This window comes from Sciurus carolinensis, chromosome 2, assembly GCF_902686445.1.
Source record: "Sciurus carolinensis chromosome 2, mSciCar1.2, whole genome shotgun sequence".
Lineage (NCBI taxonomy): Eukaryota > Metazoa > Chordata > Mammalia > Rodentia > Sciuridae > Sciurus > Sciurus carolinensis.
In genome coordinates, this window is record NC_062214.1 from 10,178,261 (window position 1) to 10,201,885 (window position 23,625).

Genomic DNA, 23,625 nt, shown 5'->3' on the forward strand with positions numbered 1-23,625 from the left:
TTATTATCCTTTTAAACATTTATTTCTATCTTAAGAAAACAAAATGTTTTCAAAGTATCCATATTATATGAACATTATGATCACACCAGTTTATATTTTTGCACTGTGGTTTGAACCCAGGGGTGTTTTACTACTGAGCCACATCCCCAGCCCAGTTTTTTTGTTTGTTTGCTTTTTGAGACAGGGTCTCACTAAGTTCCTTTGGACCACATTAAGTTGCTGAGGCTGAACTTCTGAACTTGAACTTGTGATCCTCCTACCTGAGCCTCCCCAGTAGCTGGGATTACAGGCGTGTGCCACCACACCTTGCTTGTTATTATTATTTTTTTTTTTCCCAGTGCTGGGGATCGAACCCAGGGCCTTGTCTTGCAAGGCAAGCACTCTACCGACTGAGCTCCCCAGCCCTTGCTTGTCATTCTTAACAGCCCATGTGTTTGAAAAACCTTCCACTGTTTGGGGAAACCCCACATCAGGAACTCTGCCTCCCCACTGAAGACATGGGGACTCATTCCCAACTGGGTCGTAGGAATGTGACTTGGCTCTGCCTGACCTGGTAATTCGGAAAAGAAAAACCCAGCAACTCTCATCACAAGGTCTGTGGCAGAAGCTATGGGCCTTCTGGGTGAGCAGGGGCCAGCTCAAGGAAGATTAGTAATGGCCATGGTGGCAATTCTCTCTAGTGCCTGATGGGGCAGTGCAGTTTGATCTTACGGGCCCAGTCTAGTTCCACACACGATTTGGGGCGTCATTACTGGAAGTACAGCCTCAAATCTGTCCCACAGTCTCAAAAGCACCTCCCATCACTTTAAAACCCCTCTCCCCACTTAATCAGTCAGTCAGCTTCTGTGGCCCAGCCCCACTGACAGCCAGGTTTGCAGGAACAACGACACACTGCCTGAGTTTAGGACACGAGTCTTCACTTGATTGTTCCCAGATACACATTAATCAGCTTTCCCTGGAATAAGTTGAAAGACACAAGCTGGCCGCCGTTCTCTCCGCTCCAGGTCTCAGTCACTTGCTTCCATAATGTCTTGGCACAAGTAGTTGAAAGTGACCTGTTTCAACCTCTCAACAGGGATTATACCTGTTCAGAGAATGAGTTACAAGGTCCCACAGTTAGAAGCGATGACTATTCTAATTTTGAATTAGATAATTCTTAAACAATAGGAAGGTAACTAGGTAATTCTTAAACAATATGACCCTTTCATAATAAAATCAGACTCTGTACCAGAGGTTGCAAACTGGTGTGGAAACCTGGCCTACAAAGGGTTCTGTCCTGCCCACAGTGCTTTTTAAACTTTTTTTTAAAAAGGATTATTTGTTGCCAGAGATACAAAGACTTCACAATTACATCTGTGATTTCTGCTCTCTTAAGCAACAACAAAAAAATTCTGATTCTGGCCTGCCTGCAACAAGCAGATGGAGGGTAGAGGCCCCTTTTGACAGGCCATGTGTTCTTCGACTGGCCACTGATGTACAAGGGCATACCAGATTTTTACTTTTAATTTTGTTGTCTACATTGGAAGCTGGGTATGTGACCTGCCATTTCATGAAAGTGTTTTGTAATAAGTAAACAACATAAAAACACCTACAATGTAAACTGTTATAAAATGCTGGAATAGATTAAACCAAAATAGAAAAGGTAATTAAAGGGGAAGAGCTGAAAAGAGGGCTTGGACTGGAAGATTTCAAAGCAAGTCCAACAATAATACACAATTTAGAAAACGTGTGTATAGAACATAAGGTGGACATTGAAGCTAACTACAATAAAATTATTAGCAACTTACGAGGGAAACTGATGGACTACAAAGGTGGTTTATTTTAATAAGCAGTAAAGATCTCATTTTAATTTGAAATGCTTAATAGTATGACCACTTCCCAGATTATTAACACTTTACATATTAAACACTTATTTCTGTAGGATACATTCTATCATTTGAAGTAGAAATAAAACCCAAAGAATATCTTACTAAACAACAAACTGACAGCAAATATATCATCTGTGATCAATTCAGTAAGACTAAGTTTATATCTTAATTACTGGTGTATGATCTAGAGTTTCTCATTTGGAGAGGTGAAAAAATGCAAGTCGGGTAAAAAACACAAAATCTTATCACATGACATCTAATGTTCAAGACACTCTAAATGCTGAAAATTCAAGATGCCTCTCAAAGACAGCATTATAACCCATTAATATCAGTCATCTGATATATTACAACCAAAAAGCTCCTTATAAAAAGGAGGCTGTGTAGTCACAGATAAAGAATGCTGGTTCTTCTCTACATTATTGAAAAGATGTAAATAAATTCATCTTTGAGGTATGCTACCAGTCACTTCAGTACTGGGGAAATGTCCCATCGACTTTGGCAGCCCAGGCCATAAGTCCCCCCACAACATCCTGAACCATGAAAGAGCCCAACTCTCGAGCTGCTATTAAGGACTGCAGGATCCTCACGGCTTTCTGGGAGTCATTTCCTAGTTTGCAAATCACATAAATGGGGAACACAGCCCCTTCCTGGATGCCCCGTTTCCCTCCCTGGATTGCTTCTCCCAGGAGTTTCAGGCTTTCCGCATCCCTCTGTTCCAAGTGTCTCAAAGGGATGTGTAGGGCATGAGGCAAACGACAGATGTCCACCTCCACTTGGGGCCTGACATCCAGCAACAGATGGGGTGCCCTAGAATCCAGAAGTCGCTTATAGTCGGTGACAGAAACCCGCTCCTCTGGGCCCAGTAACTGCAGGGAACGGCATTTATCAGTGGCTGAGGAGCCACAGAAGGCCTCATAGTCCTGCAGGTCAGTAACGGTGGGGCACTCCCCGCAAGCTGCACAGTCGGGTCTGCGCCTCCGCAGCCGAATGCAGCGGAAATGCCCCCTGAGGGCGTCGAAGAGCAACAGGCTGCCACTGTAAGAGGGACCCAGACCCGCAGCGATCTTCAGCACTTCCAGCGCCTGCAGGCAGCCCAGAACCCCAGTTACCACACCGAGCACCCCACCGTCTGCACAGTTGGTCACCGTCTCGGCCGGGGGTGGTTGGGGGAACACGCAGCGATAGCAAGGCCCGTCGTCATAGTGGTAGACTGTGATTTGACCCTCCAAGCGTAGGGCACTGGCCGACACGAGAGGACGGCCGGCCAGCACACAGGCGTCATTAACCAGATAGCGAGTGGGCACGTTGTCTGAGCAGTCTGCCACCACGTCGTAACGGCGGACCAAGTCTAGGGCCGTGGCTGGGGTAAGCGCTTGAGCGTAGGGCACGCACTCCACAGCCGAATTGAGGCGGCGCAGCGAGGCGGCGGCAGAAAAGGCTTTGGCCTGTCCGGCCAGTGCCTCGCCATGCAGCACTTGGCGGGCCAGATTGCTCATCTCCACCACGTCGTAGTCCACCAGGCCGAGGCGGCCCACGCCGGCTGCTGCCAGGTACTGCGCCAGCGGGCAGCCGAGCCCACCGCAGCCCACGATTAGCACAGACGCGGTGGCCAGGCGCAGCTGTCCTTGCACGCCCAGCTCTGGCAGCACTAGCTGCCGGCTGTAGCGCAGAATCTCGTCTCGGGACAAGGCGGCCTTGGGCGGCAGCGGCGACACCAGAACCAGCCGTTCTGGCTCAGACTCTTGTTCTGCCAAAAGAGCTGTCGCCAGCCGCTGCTTCAGAGAATCCAGCTCCTCCTCACGCTGGGCAATTTCAGCCTGTAAGGCGAGTACCTGCTCCCGGGCAGCCATGGCGACCTCCTCCGGAAATCGTCGTGAAGAGCACTTCCGTTTCCGGCTTACTGTCCCCTAGCGACTGGAATAGACTAAAACAACTTCATGAACTTGGGTAAAGACGACAAATAGGTAGGCATTTCCTGAAGAAACCTTCCGAATCAATTTGAAAGGCTCACAAATCCTGCCTACTTCCAACTGAACCATACGGAGGGCCTAGAGGTACAACTCAGCCACACGGGTCGCCCCCCCTTCCCGGATTTGGTACGGTCCGCGCGGCGTGACGTAATTCCGCCTCCGGCGTCCCGCGCTGTTCCGCCATGGCCTCCGTGGAGCCGCGTCGCCCTCCTGCCAGCTCTCGGCAGGAGCCGGAGGGGCGCTCCGGGCGACAGGACAAGTACTCGGTGCTCTTACCCACCTACAACGAGCGCGAGAACCTGCCGCTCATCGTGTGGCTGCTGGTGAAGAGCTTCTCCGAGAGGTAGCGCGCCCGGCCTTCCTCCCCGAGGACTGAGCTGAGCTGGCTTCCCCGGACTGGGTGGCGGCGGTTGGCTGCGCGAGGCGGCCCTGCCGGCCTGCCTGGGGCTCACGCAGGCAGCCTCGCGGAGGCGGCCGCCTGCGAGCAGGAAAGGCGGACCCTTCCCGGGTGTTCTCGTGCTCCGGGTTCTCGTTGCAGCTCTCGGGTTTCGTGAGACATTCGTTGTCGTTGTTACGAATGCCTTTCGCCCCCGCCCGCCGCTTTTTCTTAAAGGACTGACCCCCACTTTTACTTTGGGGCGCAGCTGAAAGCCTGACGCCTCTCCCTCGGCGTTCACGACCGGCCGCGGAGCCGGGAGGCTGGGCGGGCGCGCTCGCTCCGCGCCCGGTGCCGCGTGCTTATGTAAGCATGAGGTTGGGGCTGTGCGGGGTGGGGAGCTGCGGCGGGCAGGGTCAGCTTTCTGCAAAGGGAAGAGAAAAGGGCATCTGCCCCGGTCCCTGGTGGATGTTTGGTGTGGTTGTTAGAAACCAGAATTTTGGGGTTTGTATTTGGAAGTGTTGCGCAATTAAAAAAAAAAATCCAGAGTCGTGGTGGTTCAGAGTAACTTGTTTTACGGTTACACAAATGGCATCATGCTGTGAAAGTCTTTAAAGATTTTTTCCATAGCAACACGTACAAACGTGGCGTATTATTTTGAAGAGTTAGGCGATATTACATATGACTTTGTTGTTTATTTAACCGGGTCATGTCAGTAACCAGATTATGTCCAGAGGTGTTTTTTTTGTTTTTTTTGCTTTACAAATGAGAGTAAGGATTTTGCTCACGTCATGTTTTCCAGCAGTTAGAAGAATGCTTGCTTGACACGTAGTGAATTTTCCCTTATTTAATAAATATGGCAGCAAACGCTCATGGAATCAGCCAACCTGAGTATTACTAGACTTACATTGTTGGAAATACTTCGTGGTGGAAACCACTGATGATATGATCATATTTCTTGGAATAACTATGCACGTTTAAGGCCCCTCGAATTTTAACTCATTTCTTTTCCATTTAGTTGTACATCTTTTTACTTTTATTCTGTAAGCTTTCTCCAAATTAGAGAAATTAATCATGTAACTAATCTTGTTCCGGGTTTAGATTCTGAATTTTATGTATATATACACATATCTACACACACACACAACGTACACGTGTGTATATACATATATGTACATATGTATGTGTGTTGTGAAGTTCACATTTTTTTAATGGTTTTCGGGCATGCTTTTTTTTTTTAAGTTGTCAATTAACCTTTATTTTATTTATTTATATGTGGTGCTGAGAATCAAACCCAGTGCCTCACACATGCTAGGCAAGCCCTGTACCCCTGAACTACAACCCCCAGCCCTCTGGGCATGCTTTTAAAGATCCAAATGAAGTTTAGTAAAGGAAACCATTACTTTCTTCTAAGGTGCAAATGACATCTCATCTTTATTTAAGCTTCCTCACCCTAAGGTGATTTGGCTGATTTGAAGAGGGAGAAGAAAGTTTTGTATATGAACGATTCCATTTTTGTGTGTGTGAAATATGCTTCTCTCAGCATTTTCAGAGAATGCTCATCTTACTCCTTGGCTTGTAAAGTTCTGTTCTCAAAGTTGGTGGGAAACCGAAGTGGCCATACCTATTGGAGAATAGATTGACTGTTTTGTTTTTTTCAAAGTTAGCTGGGTTCTTTCCGTCAGCAGTGGGATGTGTTTTCTGGTTCATTTCTTTCATATATGTATTACAGCAAAATCAAGAGGAAGCAGTGTTTTCTCCTTCCTTTCCCCCTTAGCTTTGCTTTGTCTTAAAGGGGGAGGTGGAGGGAAGCATGCTGGTGATCAATTATACATCCATAAAGTATTTACTTATTCATCAGATATCGTGTTAGCTTGTTTTTAAAATAGAAAAGAAACTATCATGTAGAGTTAATAGAAAGTGACATATGTTAATGTTGAAGCACAATAAAATCTGGTAATTTTGGTGCTTTTTAATTTAATTTGGTAGTGTAGGTTAATGGGTGCAACTGTTTGAAACGGGTTTAAAAGATTATGAAATCATTCTAAACTTTAAGAGTGAAGTTAAGTCAGATTTATTCTTGATATTTAAATATGCTTTTATTAAACTAAAAAAGATAATCAGAATACTCAATTTGATATGAGTTGCCATTTTAAAGTACTTTTGAAATATTTTATATATCTAAGATTTAATATTAAGATTCTACATTTTCATTTTGAAAGTAGGTAAATAAAATTTCATAGGATATCACACATGATATGTGTGTATGATAAGTGTATGTAAGGTTTTCTAACTAAAGTGTATTTTTCTGTGGAAGAATTTTTCAATATCTTGAGACATCATAATAGCATTTTCCAGCAAACTACTAGGTTTGAAGGTGAAGTATTAAATGTTTGACTTTAATTTGATACTTGAAGTTTTCTTTAGTGACTAATATGGCAGTAAGTCTTCACTTACACTGAGGAATCAATTATTAAATTATTTTTAAATTTGAGAAAGTCTCCAAACATTAATACAAATTCAATTTTTTTAATTTTAGTGGAATCAACTATGAAATTATAATTATAGATGATGGAAGCCCAGATGGAACAAAAGATGTTGCTGAACAATTGGAAAAGATCTATGGACCAGACAAGATTGTAAGTTAGATGAGCATTTTTCTGTCATATGAATTGTGTTTGTGCATAGGAAAGATGGTAAATGAACAATGCTCAAGTACAGTCTATTTACCTAGAACTGAAAAGAAACTTATGCCCTTGAAAATGAAATGCTTTTTCATTCTGCTTAAAATTTTATGTATCATTGGTATGTTGGATCACTGCTAATTTTAAAGCAAAAGAGTAAACTTTTGGTTGAATGCTTATTTCTGCAAATAAGTTTTCTTTGGCAAAATTAAAGCATGATGTTCAATTTACAAGGAGTTTTATAGAATTGAGTTGCAATTAGTGTGAGTCTTCGCCCTTAATGTACTCTCATTCTTTAGTGGAGAATACTACTTGCAGCTAGGTGCTTGTAGGTGAGAAAGGTGATTGGGTTTTTTGTTTTTGGTACTGGGGATTGAATGCAGGGACACTTGATTACTGAGCCATATCCCCAGCCCTATTTTGTATTTTATTTAGAGACAAGATTTCACTCAGTTGCTTAGCACCTCGCTTTTTGCTGAGGTTGACTTTGAACTTGAAATTCTCCTGCCCCAGCCTCCCAAGCCATTGGGATTGCACACGTGAGCCACCGCACCCAACAAGGTGACTATATATGTGAAACAAATAACTTTTTAGAGCATTTGGCATTTTCATTTTTGTATTTTAGCATTATTTTGTAATTTTGTATTTTTAAAAACTTCTAGGGACTGGGGATATAGTTCAGCCAGCACCACTAATTGATTGATTGATTGATAAATAAATAAATAAATAAATAAAACTGTTCTAAAAATAAAATGTAATTATGTTGGTTATATTTTAAAACACCAAACATAACTATACATTCAAGAGATTTGGCTACTTAAAAGTATTAAACTTTATCCCCATACCAAAATATCTTTAACAAGGTCAGTTACTCCAACTAAATAACAGATAATTCGTAAAATAAGAGCTATAAATGACCAGTAAACGTGAAAAAATTGAGCCATGCTAATAATTGCACAATAAGAGTATAATATGCCTTTCTTAGTTGAAGATTTATTTTCTTCTTTTTAACCCAGTGTTTTTGAAAGAATGGTAAATGGTTGGATACAAATACTGTTGATCCTAGAATAAGTTGACATAGTTTTTCTGAAATCTCAGCTGACAATAATGTCATGACCTTAAAAAAATATTTGTACCTTTGATGTATTAAAGTATACAGTGGGTTATAAAAGTGTATGTGTTTTGAAATACAGTAACATAATTTACTTGGAATATTTTTTACTAATTTTATTTTTTTCAAGATTGATAAAAATATTTTGCAAAGTTAGTTTCTTATTGATCAAATTATAGTATTTCACACAGTGTTTGATAAATAAGCATATTTCACAGAATATGTGCCTGGCACTCTTGTAAGTGCTTTACATGAATTCACTGCTTATTCCTCATGCCAACCCTTGATGGGGTTCCGTTGTGCCCCTATGTACCCAGGATTCAAATCAAAGCAGTGTGACTCAAGAGTCCAGGTCCTACGTGCCATCTATTCTGCCGTACATAAAAAGGAGCCGTTAAATTGGTGTGAGAAAGCAGAAAATGATCCCGGAAATGTGGAGAGGTGGGGTTAAGGGTCTGAAAGTAAAGCACACTAAATAGAAACCATTTGAACTTAATACAAAAGAAATAAACAAGCATATTGTTATAAAACATAAATATCACCTGTAAAATTGAAGTTGTCTTTGATGGACATTTTCTGATCTGCATTCCAGTCCTTTCCCCAGAAGAGACTTAGGTCAACAGTTTGTATGTTTTCTTCTGCATACGTCTGTAGAACTAGGTAGTGTGGTGGGGTTTTTTCCTTTATAAGCACAATTACTGGTACTTCTAATGTTATCTTGTAGATGTTACTGTATTCCCACATTACTTTTAACTGTTTCATAATATTGTTTAATAATTGATAAACCTTTGAACATTCTGAAAATAATAAGTAATTAAGTGATCTTTATAAAAAAGAATTACCAGCTAAAACAGGATTATAGAAAATGTCATTGAGCTTTAAAAGTTTTTCTTGTTTAAGGTAGATACCAGTGTTTTGTCACTAACGTATCAATCACAAAATCAAATAAAATTTAAAATCTGTCATGTCTTTTTAGTGACTTGTAATTGTAGATGACTGAATGTCTGTTTCTCCTCCCTTTAAGGTCTTATTGGACAGGAATTATTTTATCCATCTTTGTTCCTCCCCACAACCCTTGCATGTTGTCAAAAAGAACAGAAATCCCTCCTGCTCGAATTGAACTGAGAAGGCTGTGTTTAGAAATTTGGCAGTCTGTGATGACCTGCTCATACACAGCCACATGCAGAAGGGGACAAGATATGCTCACTAGTTTCCAGCCAGAAGGAAAATGCTAAACAGTGAAGTCAGAGACCAAATATAAAGCAGAAAGTTTACAAGACTAAGTAATTGAAAAACTGTAAGAAGTGGGGGAAGAACTTCACCTTTTTGTTAGGAACATAATTTGTTCTTAGAACGGTAGAGAATGAGGTGAAGTCATCTATGTGTGAAGTTAAGATTAAGTTGATGGAGGAAGGGTGAAGTCAGCATTGAAAACATGGGGAAACAGAGTAAACATGGCCATCAGCTATTCTGAAAAGGTATGGAACAATGAGAGCGTCAGTTTTGTAGGAAGGAATCAGAAGGTATTGTTTTAAATGACAGATATAATAGATGTAAAGTTAGTATTGTTGAAAATATGGTGGCTAGCCCCAGGAAAAAAATGGTTTGCCTATAGGGTTAGGGATAAAGAATATTGCTTTTCCTCCAAAGCTGCGTTAATGCATTTGGTTTGTTACCACCTTTTATTTTTTTTTACTTTGACCAAAAACGTTAAACATGCTCCACTTTAAGGTCTAATAAATGCATTGTTTCTGTTAAAATGAATACACACTTAAGCAGGAGTAAAATAAAATTTAGTCAGATTTTTTATTGTGTTGAAGTATTGTTTCTTATCCTACAGCTTCTAAAACCACGGGAGAAAAAGCTGGGACTGGGTAAGTAGACCCCTGACCCTCCTTATACCTGCTACTTGCCTTGGTAAAATTATCCAGTGTGTAATTTCCCAGTTTGGAACAGAACCAAATATAGTAATGTGGTTTTTAATGATCTTTATGACATTTAAATGGTTTAACTTTGGTTACCTGTGTTGTCAGTCAGGACCCACTCAGGAAAACAAACTACCGTAAGTCTTTGAGTATAGGGAATTTAATACAAAGAATTTGGTTCACAGATGAAGGAACTGCTGAGAAGCCAGAGGAACAGTGCGGGTCCTTAGAGATCTATAACAGCTGGAGGGTTGCTTGCTGCTACCTGTGGATGCAGCAGTGAAGGGGACTGGAGGAAGTTAGAACCCAAAACGTGTTCTGCCCAGAGGGAGGTAGAAGGATAGGGTGGCCATGGGAAATAACCAGTCAATGCTGGGACAGTAAGAGAGGGAAGACTCTTAGACTCTCCTTTTTCCCTCCTTGCAGTCTTGCATCTGTACCTTTCAAAGCTGTCTGTAAGCCAGATGACAAAAGAACCTGGAAATGTGGTTTCTGTGATGGAGCATAGAGTAGGGAAGGACCAGAAAAAGAGTTTGAGAGCACACACCATGGACCAGCATGCTGCTTTAGCTGTTAACTTTTGGACACCCTTCAACTTAAAAGTTTAAGTTACTTATTTTTTATTTCTGAAAAAGAAAGATTTTTCCAGGTTAAACATAGGACATTATAGAATATCTCAAATGAGCTCAGTAATTGAAATTCTGAATGCCTTTATTTCTGCCATTGCCTTCAGTTGCCCATGTTGAGAATTGGTATACTTAATGAAAAATTGGGGGATCATAGAGAAAGCATAGTTCTTCAAAAACTGAAGCTGCTGTTCTGAAGACTTTCTGTTCTTTGGCAATATCAAATATTCTCAGTCATTTCCATGAAAGCTGCCAAGAAATTACCATAGTTCCTTCTTCCCCCTCACCCCAATTCAGGGAAGTTTTATTTTTAAAGCTGTAACTATTCAATTAAAAAATGTAGTAACTTTTTTTTTTTTTTTTTTTCTGGTACCAGGGATTGAACCTAGGGGCACTTAAAACCACTGAGCCACATCTTCAGCCCTTTTTATATTTTATTTAGACACATGGTCTCGCTAAGTTACTTAGCACCTCGCTAAGTTGCTGAGGCTGACTTTGAACTCACGATCCTTCTGCCTCAGCCTCTCCAGCCACTGGGATTGCAGGCATACACTACTGTGCCCATAAAAACACATAGTAAACTTTTAACCTATTAGCATCTTATGAGTTCTTAAAAGAGCTCATAGGATACTAATAGGATACTTATGTTTTTTAAAAAAAATTATTTCTAATTGACACATAGTACTTGTTATGTGACAGTTAAATATGTGCGTAAAATGCATAATGATCAGATGAAGGTAGGCATGTCATTCCTTTTTGTTAGGAACATTCAAAATTCTATTTTGGAATGTGCAATAGTTATCCTACTGGGCTATGAAATATTAAAAATCATTCCTCTTAATTGTGATAGTCTGGGGCTAGAGAATGCAGGAATTCCCAAATCCTGCCCCTGACCAGCTACGCTACCTGCCAAGTTCTGCATGGCAGACTTTAGGCATAAAGGTGGCTAAATACTTACTGGCAGTACCTTTGGCCCTGGAATGTCAGTGTCAAAAGGAGGGGTTTAGCGTACCAGGCTATGTGTAGAAGGCACTCGGTGGGTAACTGTGAAAATGGACTTAGACTGCTGGTAGAGCAGAAGCAGAGAAGCACGTTAGGTAGTATAGTCACTCAGGCATCAGAAGATAGTGTGTGGAAAGCAGGAGAAGATAGACAACAGAAGGGAATTGAGAGATGGTTGTCTGCAGAATCAATAGGACTTAATTGCAGTTTAGAAATAAGAGTCACTGATAAAGTCAGGGAATCAAAGATCATCCCTAGACCTGTGGATAGAACACTCAAATAGTTGGTCATTTCCTGAAAGGTGCCTATTAAAGGAGTGGGTATTTAGGGGGTGATTTTGGAAAGTTATATTTGAGATTTTTGTAATAGTGGAGACAGCAAATAGGAAGCTGCTATAAAAATCTGGAATTCTGATATCTAGCCTTATCAGTGTCTTGGAAGCACCAACACAAATATGACTTTTTTAAACCATGAAAATGTAATTTTTATGTATTCTGAGACAGTGTTACTATTTCTTTGTTAAAATATAGGTGAGATCTAGTAAACGACATCTGAATGTGGAGTGGGTGACCAGCCCCTTCTCAAATATATGTGTAAGGCATGTGAAGTATATACTTTAGATGGAAACAGACCAACTGATGAATAACACTGTAGAGAACTGATACTGCTTTCCGAGTACTAAACAATTTCCTCCCTGTTCAAAGGTATATCTGCTGATTTTCCTTAATGGATATAAATGCTTTAATTTTTAGGAACTGCATATATTCATGGAATGGAACATGCCACAGGAAACTATATAGTTATTATGGATGCTGATCTCTCACACCATGTAAGTGGGATTTTTTTTTTATTAGCTGTTTATGATAGTTTTAGCCTGTTTCACTGACTTACTATTTATTCTTTCTAAATTTCAGCCAAAATTTATTCCTGAATTCATTAGGTAGGTACTATTTCTAATATTTGAAAGAATTATGATTGAAATCATTTATCTTATATTGATTTTGGGCTTATTTCCATTTTTCATGAATTAAAAATGTACCTGGTATTTTAAGTTCACTTTTAAAATACAACCAACGTACAGATTTAAGACTCACAAATGTAGATATGTGACTGAATGATATAATTTAGGAGCCCTGAGAGATGAATGAACAGATAATTCCTCTGTTATCTGACTTTTAGAGCACAAAGATTAAAGGTGGCTTCCTAGGAAATGGACAGAGCCTTGAATCATTAGAGTAAGACACCATGAGCAGATAGGGTTCGCTCTGGGAGTGCCTGGGTAGATATGACTCATTGTCATGTTAGCAGAGAAAGTAGCATGACTGTCTGTAGATACTAAAAGGTATTTTATTCGTTATACTTTTCTAATTAAAAACTCTGAAATAGAAACAGAAGGAAACTACTTAAGCATGATTAAGATGACCTAGTCCTAATACCAGTGTTGTACTGAATAGTGAAATGCTGAGTCACTTCCAGTCAGTTCATGCCAATAGGTAGGCCAGCTCACATTAAACGTGGATTTAGGTAGTGCAGTAAGACAAGAGTTTAGTTAAATATTGATTGGTAAATGATACAAAACTGTGTTTATTTGCAGGTGATATAATTATATTCTTAGAAAACCCAGGAGACCACAAAACCATGAATAAATCTCTGACATGACAATCGTGTCACCCCCTGTTTAGAATACTTCACAGAGTTTCCCTGAACACCTGGGGGAAAAGTCCAAACTCCCTTGTCCCTCCAGGTCCTATGTGACTGGCTCCTGCCTCCCTTTTTCTGACCTGATCTTGTGCCATTGCCCATGCTCTCCAGACCACAGGCCTTGACTTCTTGTTTCTGGGCTCTCACAGAGCTGAAAACCTATCTCACTGTACCATAATGGCCAACTACTGCTCTTCGTTTGATCTCTACATAAAATTGCTTAGACCTTTTCTGCTTAGCTCTAATACTCAATGTCACCTTTGACCTATAAGAAAATGGAACTCTGGGAATAGATTTTCTATTCCATTTTGGGTGAAAGACACAAGCTAGCCACATGTAGAATAAATTCAAATGGCTAATATGAGAAAATATTCACCATCAGATGCAAAGAAATGCATAATAAAATAGCTGTTACCCATTAGTTTGTCAAAATTTTAAACTTTTAGAGCAGTTACATCCAGTACTAATAAGATTTTTTTAAAATGGACACACTCAAATATTGCAGAACAAATTATGAGTTGCTGTAACTTTTGGAAAATGATTTCTGCAGTATCTGTTAGAATTTAAAATATGAATAAGCTTTGGGTAATTTTAGTATATTCCATTTTGGGGAGTCAAGGCACCATGGTGTATATTTTAAGAATGTTTATTGTAGTATTATTCATTGTGGTTTTTTAGTCACTGGGGATAGGGAACCCACCATGAAAACAATCAAAGATGTCTGACTTGAATGGGTTGAACACTTTTTGTGGCTTTTAAAAAGAAGAGTGGAGCTTTGTGTTGACCTGTGAAGATGTCTATGATTCTGTGATGTATATTATTAGCTGCCGAAAAGCAAGTGGACTTTTTTGGAGTCCATCTTTGTAAATGTAACCAAAAACTTCGGGGAGGGAGTGTCTTTGATTATTTTTTATATGCAAAGGGAAAGATGTAGAGGGATACCAGCCTGTTTTAGCATTTGTTTACTTTTGATGGGGACAAGGGCATGGGGGGATGAACAGAATGGAAGGCCTGGGAAAACTTATAATTTCACTAACCCTTTTAAGGGTAGTTTTACATGGTACACTCAGCAAATAGTGTACTATATTGTAGTTTTCCTTCATTCATTTAAGATAAATAAAAGAAAAATAGTGAGGTTTGAAGCCCCCATTCTGGAAGGTCTTTCAGTAAATAATTCATCTGTTTCCTTAGCATTGTGTTTTTTTCTCTGTTTCTATTAAAAGTTCTGTTTGTGTAACTTACAAAAATACCTGTTGAACTCAGTAGCTTTTTCTCATTGACAGTTTTTTTTTCCCTACAGGAAGCAAAAAGAGGGTAATTTTGATATTGTCTCTGGAACTCGCTACAAAGGAAATGGTGGTGTATATGGCTGGGATTTGAAAAGAAAATTAATCAGGTATATGCATGTACTGTAATTTCTTTCTTCATGTAACAAGTAGAAACAGTATTCTGAGGAAATTATATGCTGCCTTGGTTTGTTCTAGTAAGTATTCCCAGGTAGCTTCTTATCTACACTTTTTCCTTTGCTTTGAGTATTTTATTTTGAACATAAGTTACCACAAACATATGAACTTTTGATAGAAATGGTGTGGTTCAGCAAAAATTACTCTCCTGGACCTTCAGTTTTGATTTGAGTGAGTTCATCTATATTTTGGGACTGAATAGGTAGGGTCCCCCCCACACGTTTGTATTTTTATTACTTTAAGTAAATAAATATGCCAGCTTTTACTAAGCAGCATAAAGTAATGGGGCCCTAGAGTCAGACACACCTGGGCTAAGATCCTCTTTGTCATTTATTTCCAATTTTAACCTTTTCTGACCTTTCCCTCCCTCATCTTAAGATGGAAACAAAACCTACTGTTCCAATTTTCTGTTACTAACTTAACAGACCATCCCAAAGTTCAGTGACTTATAATAACCATCATTTCTCACAACTCGGTGGATTGGCTGGTGGCCTCTCTGCAGGCTCTGCTTGGGGTTGTTCACATAGTTCCCTCCACTGAGGGTCAGTTGTGTTGGCAGGTCCAGGCTGTAACATCTGGCAGTTGGTGCTGGTTGTTGGCGAAGGAGTCTCAGTTTTATGCAGGGCTCTCATCTCCAGAAGGCTGGTGCAGCTTCTTCACCAGGCATCCTCAGGCAACATCCAAGGGTACAATAGTAGAAGCCATAAGACCCCTTGAATGCTGGGCTCTGGGGTTCACACAGGGTTGGGTTTTTTTGTCAAAGCATTTCATGAACAAGAGATGGGAGCAGGAGAAATCCCTCCTTTGATGGGAACACCACAAAGAACATTTTTCATATTTAATATGCCTAACTTTTTCAGGGTTGTAGGCAGATGAGATATATTCCTTGCATTGGTACCTTTTATTACCCATTTCATTCCTGTTGAAGATTGATTTGAGTTCATCTCAATTCTGCCTCTACTAGAATCTAGAGACCATCATTTAGAACATTTAAGAATCTTTGTCTTATGTAAAATGGAGTTGGATAAGGCAGTGGTTTTTGGTCCTGCTAAATATTGGAATCACGTAGGGAGAAAATCATGTACAACTACACTTATTTGTCATCCTTTCACCCCACACACTGCAGACCATTTGATGAGAAACTCCAAAAGTAGGCCAAAGGCTTCAGCGCTTTTCACAGACCGCCCAGATGAATGTTGTGCAACCAGTGTTGAGAACACTGATCAAGTGAACTTGATCTCTAAAGGCACTCTGAATTTGGTCTTTTACCTATGTTTTAAAATTAAGGACTCCCAATCACAGACACATTACATCCTTTTATTGTACCTGTTACTCATTGTAAATAATGTCTGCTGCAGTGTCTTGGAGTATAAAATTGAGGTCTCATTAGTATGATACATATTGTTAAATTGTGTGCATGTACGAATATTTAACAACAAATCACACTACTATGTACAACTATAATGCACCAATAAAAAATGTGGAAAACAGAAACCTCAAGGCTTGAGTGGCTCTTAGAACATTTTAATTGAAAGACCCCAGTTTAAAAATAGATATTACCTAGCATGGTGGCACACACCTGTATTCCTGACTACTTGGGAGCTAAGGCAGGAGGATTGTTTTGAGTTCAGCCTGGGCAACATGCAACACCTCTCTCAAAAATAAAATTTAAATACACTGTCTTGCAAAGATGTACAAAAGCATGTACACACATGCATATATTCCTTTGCTTATACCCATTTGAGATGAGGAATAAACTATGTCCTGTAATATTTTTATAGTTATTAGAAACAAATTGAAGGAACATGTTTTTGTTAACCATCATCCCACCCATATACCATAACCTTGGTGATGTGTATACAGACAGTCTTAGCTAGGGAGGCTTGAACTTTGGAGAGAAACCTTTCACTTCAGACTGTCCCACAAAACTTTTTCTGAACCTGTACGGGCTAAAATAGGTGCAACACAAAAGTCACTTTCTTTAAACACTTGACATCTTTTGAAATGTTAACAATAGCTATTAATCACTGTTATCTTGATGATACTATTGAGTTTGAAATAGTTACTTTGAAGTCATTGTTATGGACTGAGTGTGTTTCACCAAAGTTCCTGGGTTGAATCTAGAATCCTAAATGTGTTGGTATTTGGAGAAAAAGCCTTTGGGAGGTATTCGCGTGGGAGGTCTATAGAGGGTAAGCTCCGTGGTAGAATTGGTGCCTTCATAAGAAGCGGCTAGAGAGCTTGCTTTCCTCCCTTGTGTGAGGATACAGAGAGCCAACCCTTGATCTTGGATTTCCCAGCGTCAAAAACTGAGCAATAAATTCCCATTGTTTGAGCCACCTAGTATATGGTATTTTGTTAAATACCACTGGCTAAGCAGATTTAAGACTCAGGAAGTAAATCAATTTCTAGAGATCATTAAAAGCCAACATTCTCATACTTACATACCTTTTTTAAATAAAAGTACCATTTTTGTACAGACGAAGTAAAAATACAGTCTTTTTGTGCCGATTGGAATCTGAAAAGGAAACCCTTACCAGATCCCTCTTTTTTTCCTTCTGACCAATTCCTTATCAAATCCCTGATATCTTTTTCTGTCTGACAGACATTTATAATTCTAAGTAACGACCATTGCTAATATCAGTTCTATTTTCTGTTTTTGTTCTTAGCTAAAGTTTGAATGAATGGTTGCTTTATGGGTCTTAAGTTCACTTTCAAAGAATAAGAGTTCCTATTTTCTGAAAAATGAGTATCAGGTCTTATTTCACTAAAATTTTCTCTTTGTTGAGGAGACTTAACATTTTTGTGGAATTCATGCTGCATTTATGAAATTAGCACTGTTAGCACTGTGCTCTGGGGATATGTTTCTTGTTTTTCAATTGTATTTGTATTTAATAAAGAATCTGATTGTTTTATTTGACAGCCGTGGGGCCAATTTTATAACTCAGGTTTTGCTGAGACCAGGGGTATCTGATTTAACAGGAAGTTTCAGGTACAGTGAAAATTTCTATTTATAACTTCTTGCCTGAATTTCTTGCATTACAATGGCTATTGTAAACAAATGCTTTACATTCTGCCCTGTTTCTGTCCTGGAATGCTAGAAGGACAGACAAGTTCCTTAGAAGCTGCTTGTGAAGCCTAAACTTCTCTGAAGGGGAAATACTGTACTTTTTTCTTTGAAAGTTGAGACGCATGGCTTAGGTCAGTGTGGTGCTTACCCTTTAGTATTAGGCTCAGTTGCTCATGTGGAACATTGCTGGGAGGCCTTTGGGAATGTGCTCCAGAGAACAGCATGTATCCCGGGAGTTTTCTACAGTTTTAGGAATACTTACAGTGTGCCTACAGAAAAAAAAACTTAAAACCTTTACCATTTATGTAGAGCTTTTAATGCTTTTAGTTACCTTTTCTCCATATAGATTTGGTGGGGAATGGGGTGGCAGTGCTGGGGATCAAGCCCAGGGACTCAGGCATGCTAGGCAAGTAAGTAGTCTACCACTGCGCTACTCCCAGGCATATACACACATGCATGCACGCACACATAATACACACATTGTGTGTGTGTGTGTACATACGTATGCTAGGGATACTGAACCTAGGGCCTCGCACATGCAAGGCAAGAGCTGTACCACTGAGCCCGTGCCCAGCCTTATGAATCGCTTTGTGTGACCAGGACAAATGATGATTAAAGATTGCCAGAATTTTTTTTCCCCCCAGTATCTTAAATTAGAAGATGCCTTCTCTTTTAACTTAAGTCTGAAACCCTCTACATTTCTTAATTTATGTTACTTATTATTTACTGTTTTCTATTAAATAATGTTTTTTTTTTTTCAGGTTCTTCCACTTAAAGCAGAAAAATCTAGGTTCTTTAAGTGTCAGAGTTCATACACACAAATTAGTTGTTGGCTGAGAATTCATACACCACACAAATTAGTTGTTGGCTGTTGAAGGCCACATAAAAAGAAAAAATAAACCTCTATAGCTAACAAGTAAGTTGATTAGAAGGTAAAGCTTGGGCCAGGAGGTTGGTGCATATCTATAATTCTGGCAATCTGGAGGCCGAAGTAGGAGAATCACAAATTTGAGGCCAGCAACTTAAAAAATTTAAAAAAAATTAAAACAACAACAACAACAACAAAAAACTGAGCTACACTGGGATGTAGCTCAGTGGTAGCACCCGTTTTTTTAAAAAAAAAAAAGAAAGAAAAAAAGAAAGAGAAAGAGCTTGGTGTATAAAGAAAGAAGTTCTATAAATATACCCTTTCAATTCCAAATTTAAAGAAGAGGAATCATGTGTGATCTGATTAAGATCTCTGGTTGCCATGCAGCAGTAATACAAAGAACAGTGGCACTCAAACTCTGTATGGAGAGGGAAGGGCCAGTGTGGATTTCACAGACCAGTGTGATGGTTTTGAGGGATCCCCGAGCAGCTCAGCTCGAGAGTCATGGAGATAGAGGTTGTGAAGAACAGCAAGGATGGCAAGGTGAAGCTAGGGAGAGGCCTGGGAGCTCTGGATCTGCGTGGCTAAAGAGGGAAGGGGCACGTTCTATAGGAGTGACAGCAAGCATCAAGTGCTGACAAAAGTGAGCCCACTAATCCCTCAGCTTTTTAAGTTCAATTTGTCATTCAACAAGGTTGTCATTAGGTCCCTAGAATTAGGAAGAAGGTAGACTTGTAAAAAATAGAAAAAGGAATCTCAGAAAGCTTGCAGTTTGGTATAAAGCCATTTAATAGCAAAGACCAGCTGGACGTTCATCATGACTGTTGGAACATGTACTTACATATGTATCATTTTAATTTGTCAGCCATAGTTTAAAAGATACTGTGGGAGGGGGCAGTGGAGAAGAGGAAGGTAGCACTGAAGAGAACTGTCTTAGAAAATGATTCTTAAATATCTGGGCTCTTAATCTCAGTGACTTGGGAGACTGAGGCAGGAGGTTGTAAGTTCAAAGCCAGCCTCAGCAATTAGTGAGTCCCTAAGCAATTCAATGAGACCCTGTCTAAATAAAAGATACAAAGGGCATGGGGTGTGGCTCAGTGGTAAAGAGCCCCTGGGTTTAATCCCCAGTACCAAAAAGAGAGAAAGAAACTGAAAATGATTCTTAAAGGGAAAGAAACCGTAGCCCAATCCTACTCTTAAAGGCAGTGCTAAAACATGTCCCATTCCTGTCATAGTCCTTCCCACCCCACAATCCTAATCCTGCCTCCCTCACTTAACATCATGTGACACATGATGTTTAGTTTTCAGTTCGCTCCTAAAACATAGTAAGACTGTGTAAGGAAGTATTACCACCATCATATTCTCCCCTCTCCATATTTATTCCAAATCCCTTTGAATTCTTTCAGGACCTTGGCGGGAAAAGGAGTGCACGCACTAAGCTTTCTTAGGTTCCTCTCAGGGCTGTGCTGCCTGGTGTCTTACACACTTAAAAGCCAAAAGGTAGTGATAACCTTAGAAAATCCTGGGGGGAAATCTGGATTCCAGGTAACACATTTTAGGCCCAGGTGGTCTTAACTTGGCAAAGAATAAAGTTATGCCAAACTGCCTAGTAAAGGTATGAATTACTGCCATTCTACCCACTAATAAAAACAAAAACTCTTTGGAAACAGCTCCCAGCTATTCACAATTACTGAAGAAAGTGATTCGCCCACACGACTTCCCAGTTCCTCTCTCTGGCTTTGTAAATCTGTCAAGCTCAGTGTTTGACCTGCAGTCCACCTAAAGGTTAGGCTGCATGCTGGCCCATTGTTAAGTGTCTGTAACCTCAGTGGGTGACAGCTGAATCCTACCAGGATCCCCTCTGTTCTGTGATGCCTCAGTCCCTCTCCTGACCTAGATGCACAGCTCTTCCTAATGGGAATCTTATTATCCTAGGGAAATTCTTAAGTAAATCTTGGGAAATGGACATGTGTCGGGAAGTGCCAGTAAATTATTGGATTCTTTCTTGACTTGTATATATTGTTAACGCATTATTATCTGTCAATTCTGCTTTTCCAATATTTGGAACAGTTTTTCCCCTTTCAACTTTAAATGTAAAGTTTTAGGAAATTTAAAAACTAAAAATAATAGGTCGTTCTGTATCAAATGATTCACTTTACCATGACTTAGCAATTCCCAGTAGTGTATGATAGGAAGATGATTCTCTAAAAGATACTGAGAATCCATTTTCCAAGTTATTCTAAACTACTTGGTACATATTTCATGACCTTTCTTGTTTGAGACAGAAGTCTCAGAGTCATCAAGTATGAGAACTTTTCTGTGTACCAGTGGCTAGTGAAAGTTTCATACTTGATAAATACCAGTGAACTCTAAAAGCTCAAGGTACATGTAGGCAAGTGAACTCATCCAGATGTTCATATATATTCTGATTTCTTACAGATTATACCGAAAGGAAGTTCTACAGAAATTAATAGAAAAATGTATTTCTAAAGGCTATGTCTTCCAGATGGAGATGATTGTTCGGGCAAGACAGATGGATTATACTATTGGTGAGGTATGTGACTGATGAGAAGTAGTAACGTCATATTCCCCATAAAGGAATAGTAAGGTGTAGCCTTTTTGTAATAAAAAGTTTAGCTTTTTAACTGCTAATTAATGTTGTGGCTTCCAGTTGTTCAGAATGTCTCCGCACTAAAGGCTAAAGATCAGATCCCTTTTGTATATAATACACATGACCTGAGATTTCAAACATCTGAAGACAGCTTTTCCTTCTAAATAATGGTACCTCCTCCATCTGAGCCCTATCTTCTGACCAGTCAGCCTGTTTTGAGTGCCTTAGCTGCTTTTTCTCTCAGAGCCAGCAGTTACCATACTTTGACATGAATAATGAATCCCATGTGCCCATTTCCATTATACAGGGTGGGAGACCTGTGATATTTCAGTCTATCAGTGAGCTCTTACTAAGACTCTATTCACAGCAAGAAAATAGCTACTCTAGAATGCCACTTTTCTTGTGGAAGTTATAAGGTGTTTTTTAATTTTTAAAAAATTTTTTTAGTTGTCGATGAACCTTTACTTATTTATATGCAGTGCTGAGGATTGAACCCAGGGCCTCACATGTGTCAGGCAAGCGCTCTGCCACTGAGCCACGACCCAGCCCCATGAGATTTTCAACTTAATGCCCAAACAGTAACAGCTACACTGGACACACTGAAACAGCTCAGTGAAGGGCATCATGCATTTAAAGTGTAGTTTTTCCTTGAAACTTCAGTAATCCAACACAACATTCAGGGTCCGTGTTTTTCAAACAATTGTAGATTTGATTCTTATCACTTATTTTTAGATGAAAAATGTGTGTTTAATTTAAAGGCTTGGTAATGCACACAGTTGCTTTATGATTCCCCTTAATTCTGAACTCAACTGAAGGACTTGGTGTAGGGCTGATCCTTTTTCTGTTTCATTAATAATGGTTGTATGCCAGCTGCACTCCCTAATTTTTTTGAAAACTGACTTTAATGTATATTTTTTTAACCAGGTTCCAATATCATTTGTGGATCGTGTTTATGGTGAATCCAAGTTGGGAGGAAATGAAATAGTCTCTTTCTTGAAAGGATTATTGACTCTTTTGCTACTACATAAAAGAAAGTTATTCATTTATGCTTACCGTGTTCATTTCAATTTAAACATAAAAGAAGCCTGGTTACTGATTTTTATAAAACGTACTCTTAAAGCATAAACCATGAGGTAAGGAAATTTTCATGCAAATCTTTTTTTTTTGGAGAAACTCCAGTTTATATTTCATATTAAATAATTATCAAATTAATGGTTCAACAAGCAATGTTTCAATTTTCATTTACATCTTACTGTATTAAGATCTATAAATAAATGTATACGGGTTTTTTTGCAAAAAATGTTGCTGCTTTCATTATAGTATGTGAATTCAGAGTTTCTTACATGGAATAGAATCTCGAGTATTTATAAAAACTAGATTCATAGCTCCTTATACCTAGGAAATGTCAGAAGTAAGAGAAAGGTTCTATTTATAAGTAAGGATGTTTGTGTTATCAGTTGAAAAGAAGTACAAGTCTGCCCTTTTCTTCAAAAAGTATCAAATTTCTTAAACCAAATAACACACTTAGAGCAATTGGGGTGAATTGATGAAGCATTCCATCTACTCACAGCAAGTCTGTAAAGTATATATTGTTCATTGGAAAACAGTTGGCAGCAGGTGATTGCGTAGCTGGTTTTGGTTTTTTTTTTTTAAGCAATAACCCTATCAGTAAAGAAAAATATTTTGCCTTGCTTTATCTCAAAATCTTTGTTTATATATTATTTCCAAACCCTCAGCAAAGCTCATATCTTTTTTAATGTGTCAAAAATGTCTTCCCTGTAGCTCTTTATACAGAAAAGGGTTCCTCCAGTTAAAATGTAGGATACGTTGTACTGTAAAGCCAGGGCAAATATTCCCCTTTACCTACCTTTTCTAACTAAGTAATTCAAAATTATCAATTCTTTAATTGTAGCCTAGCTTTGGTTGGGGGTCATGCAGTATATTTTAATTTGAGTAAGGGCATACTTTGAGCAAATAGGCAAGTAAAAGGAAGAGGAGGTGTCTCTAAGTTACTTACAGTTAAGTAACTTACTTGACTTAGTGAACAGTATTTATTTATTACATTTTCCTGGCTTAATTTGGCTGCTGAAGAGAAATTGAAAGTCTGATTTGCCTTACTCTCTGATCCTACCAAAAATCAGTACTAGACTAAAACCTTTGGTGGCATTTTGAACATTAAAGTCTCTCCCCGACTCCCACAGTTAAACCCAAAGCAAGCCCTCCAGTGGGAGTGTTGCCATGTTTCTTCTGCCCAAAGCTGTTTGGCTAGCCCACTAGGCACCACCTTTCCTTAGGAAGGAACTGCTCTTATCATCAAGAACAACTAGAACTTCACCAGTGCTTGATAAAA

At 39.4% G+C, this 23,625-nt stretch overlaps 2 protein-coding genes across 3 annotated transcripts; one reads left to right on the forward strand and one right to left on the reverse strand.

Annotated features, from left to right (window-relative positions):
- Positions 1 to 273: 273 nt before the first annotated feature.
- On the reverse strand, positions 274 to 4,504 carry Mocs3 (molybdenum cofactor synthesis 3). Its single transcript, XM_047539051.1, has one exon. It carries the CDS (start codon positions 3,716 to 3,718, stop codon positions 2,336 to 2,338), a length of 1,383 nt encoding a protein of 460 aa, XP_047395007.1. The 5' UTR covers positions 3,719 to 4,504; the 3' UTR covers positions 274 to 2,335.
- On the forward strand, positions 3,999 to 22,555 carry Dpm1 (dolichyl-phosphate mannosyltransferase subunit 1, catalytic). Of its 2 annotated transcripts, XM_047539052.1 has the most exons (9): positions 4,000 to 4,181; positions 6,754 to 6,853; positions 9,850 to 9,883; positions 12,315 to 12,391; positions 12,477 to 12,502; positions 14,564 to 14,659; positions 17,650 to 17,718; positions 21,104 to 21,218; positions 22,200 to 22,546. In XM_047539052.1, the coding sequence occupies exons 1-9, from the start codon at positions 4,021 to 4,023 to the stop codon at positions 22,398 to 22,400; spliced, it is 879 nt and encodes a 292-aa protein (XP_047395008.1). In that variant the 5' UTR covers positions 4,000 to 4,020; the 3' UTR covers positions 22,401 to 22,546. The 2 variants fall into 2 exon arrangements, with proteins under 2 accessions (XP_047395009.1, XP_047395008.1); XM_047539053.1 differs by lacking the exon at positions 17,650 to 17,718 and having other exon boundaries at positions 3,999 to 4,181; positions 22,200 to 22,555.
- The last annotated feature ends 1,070 nt before the right edge of the window (positions 22,556 to 23,625 follow it).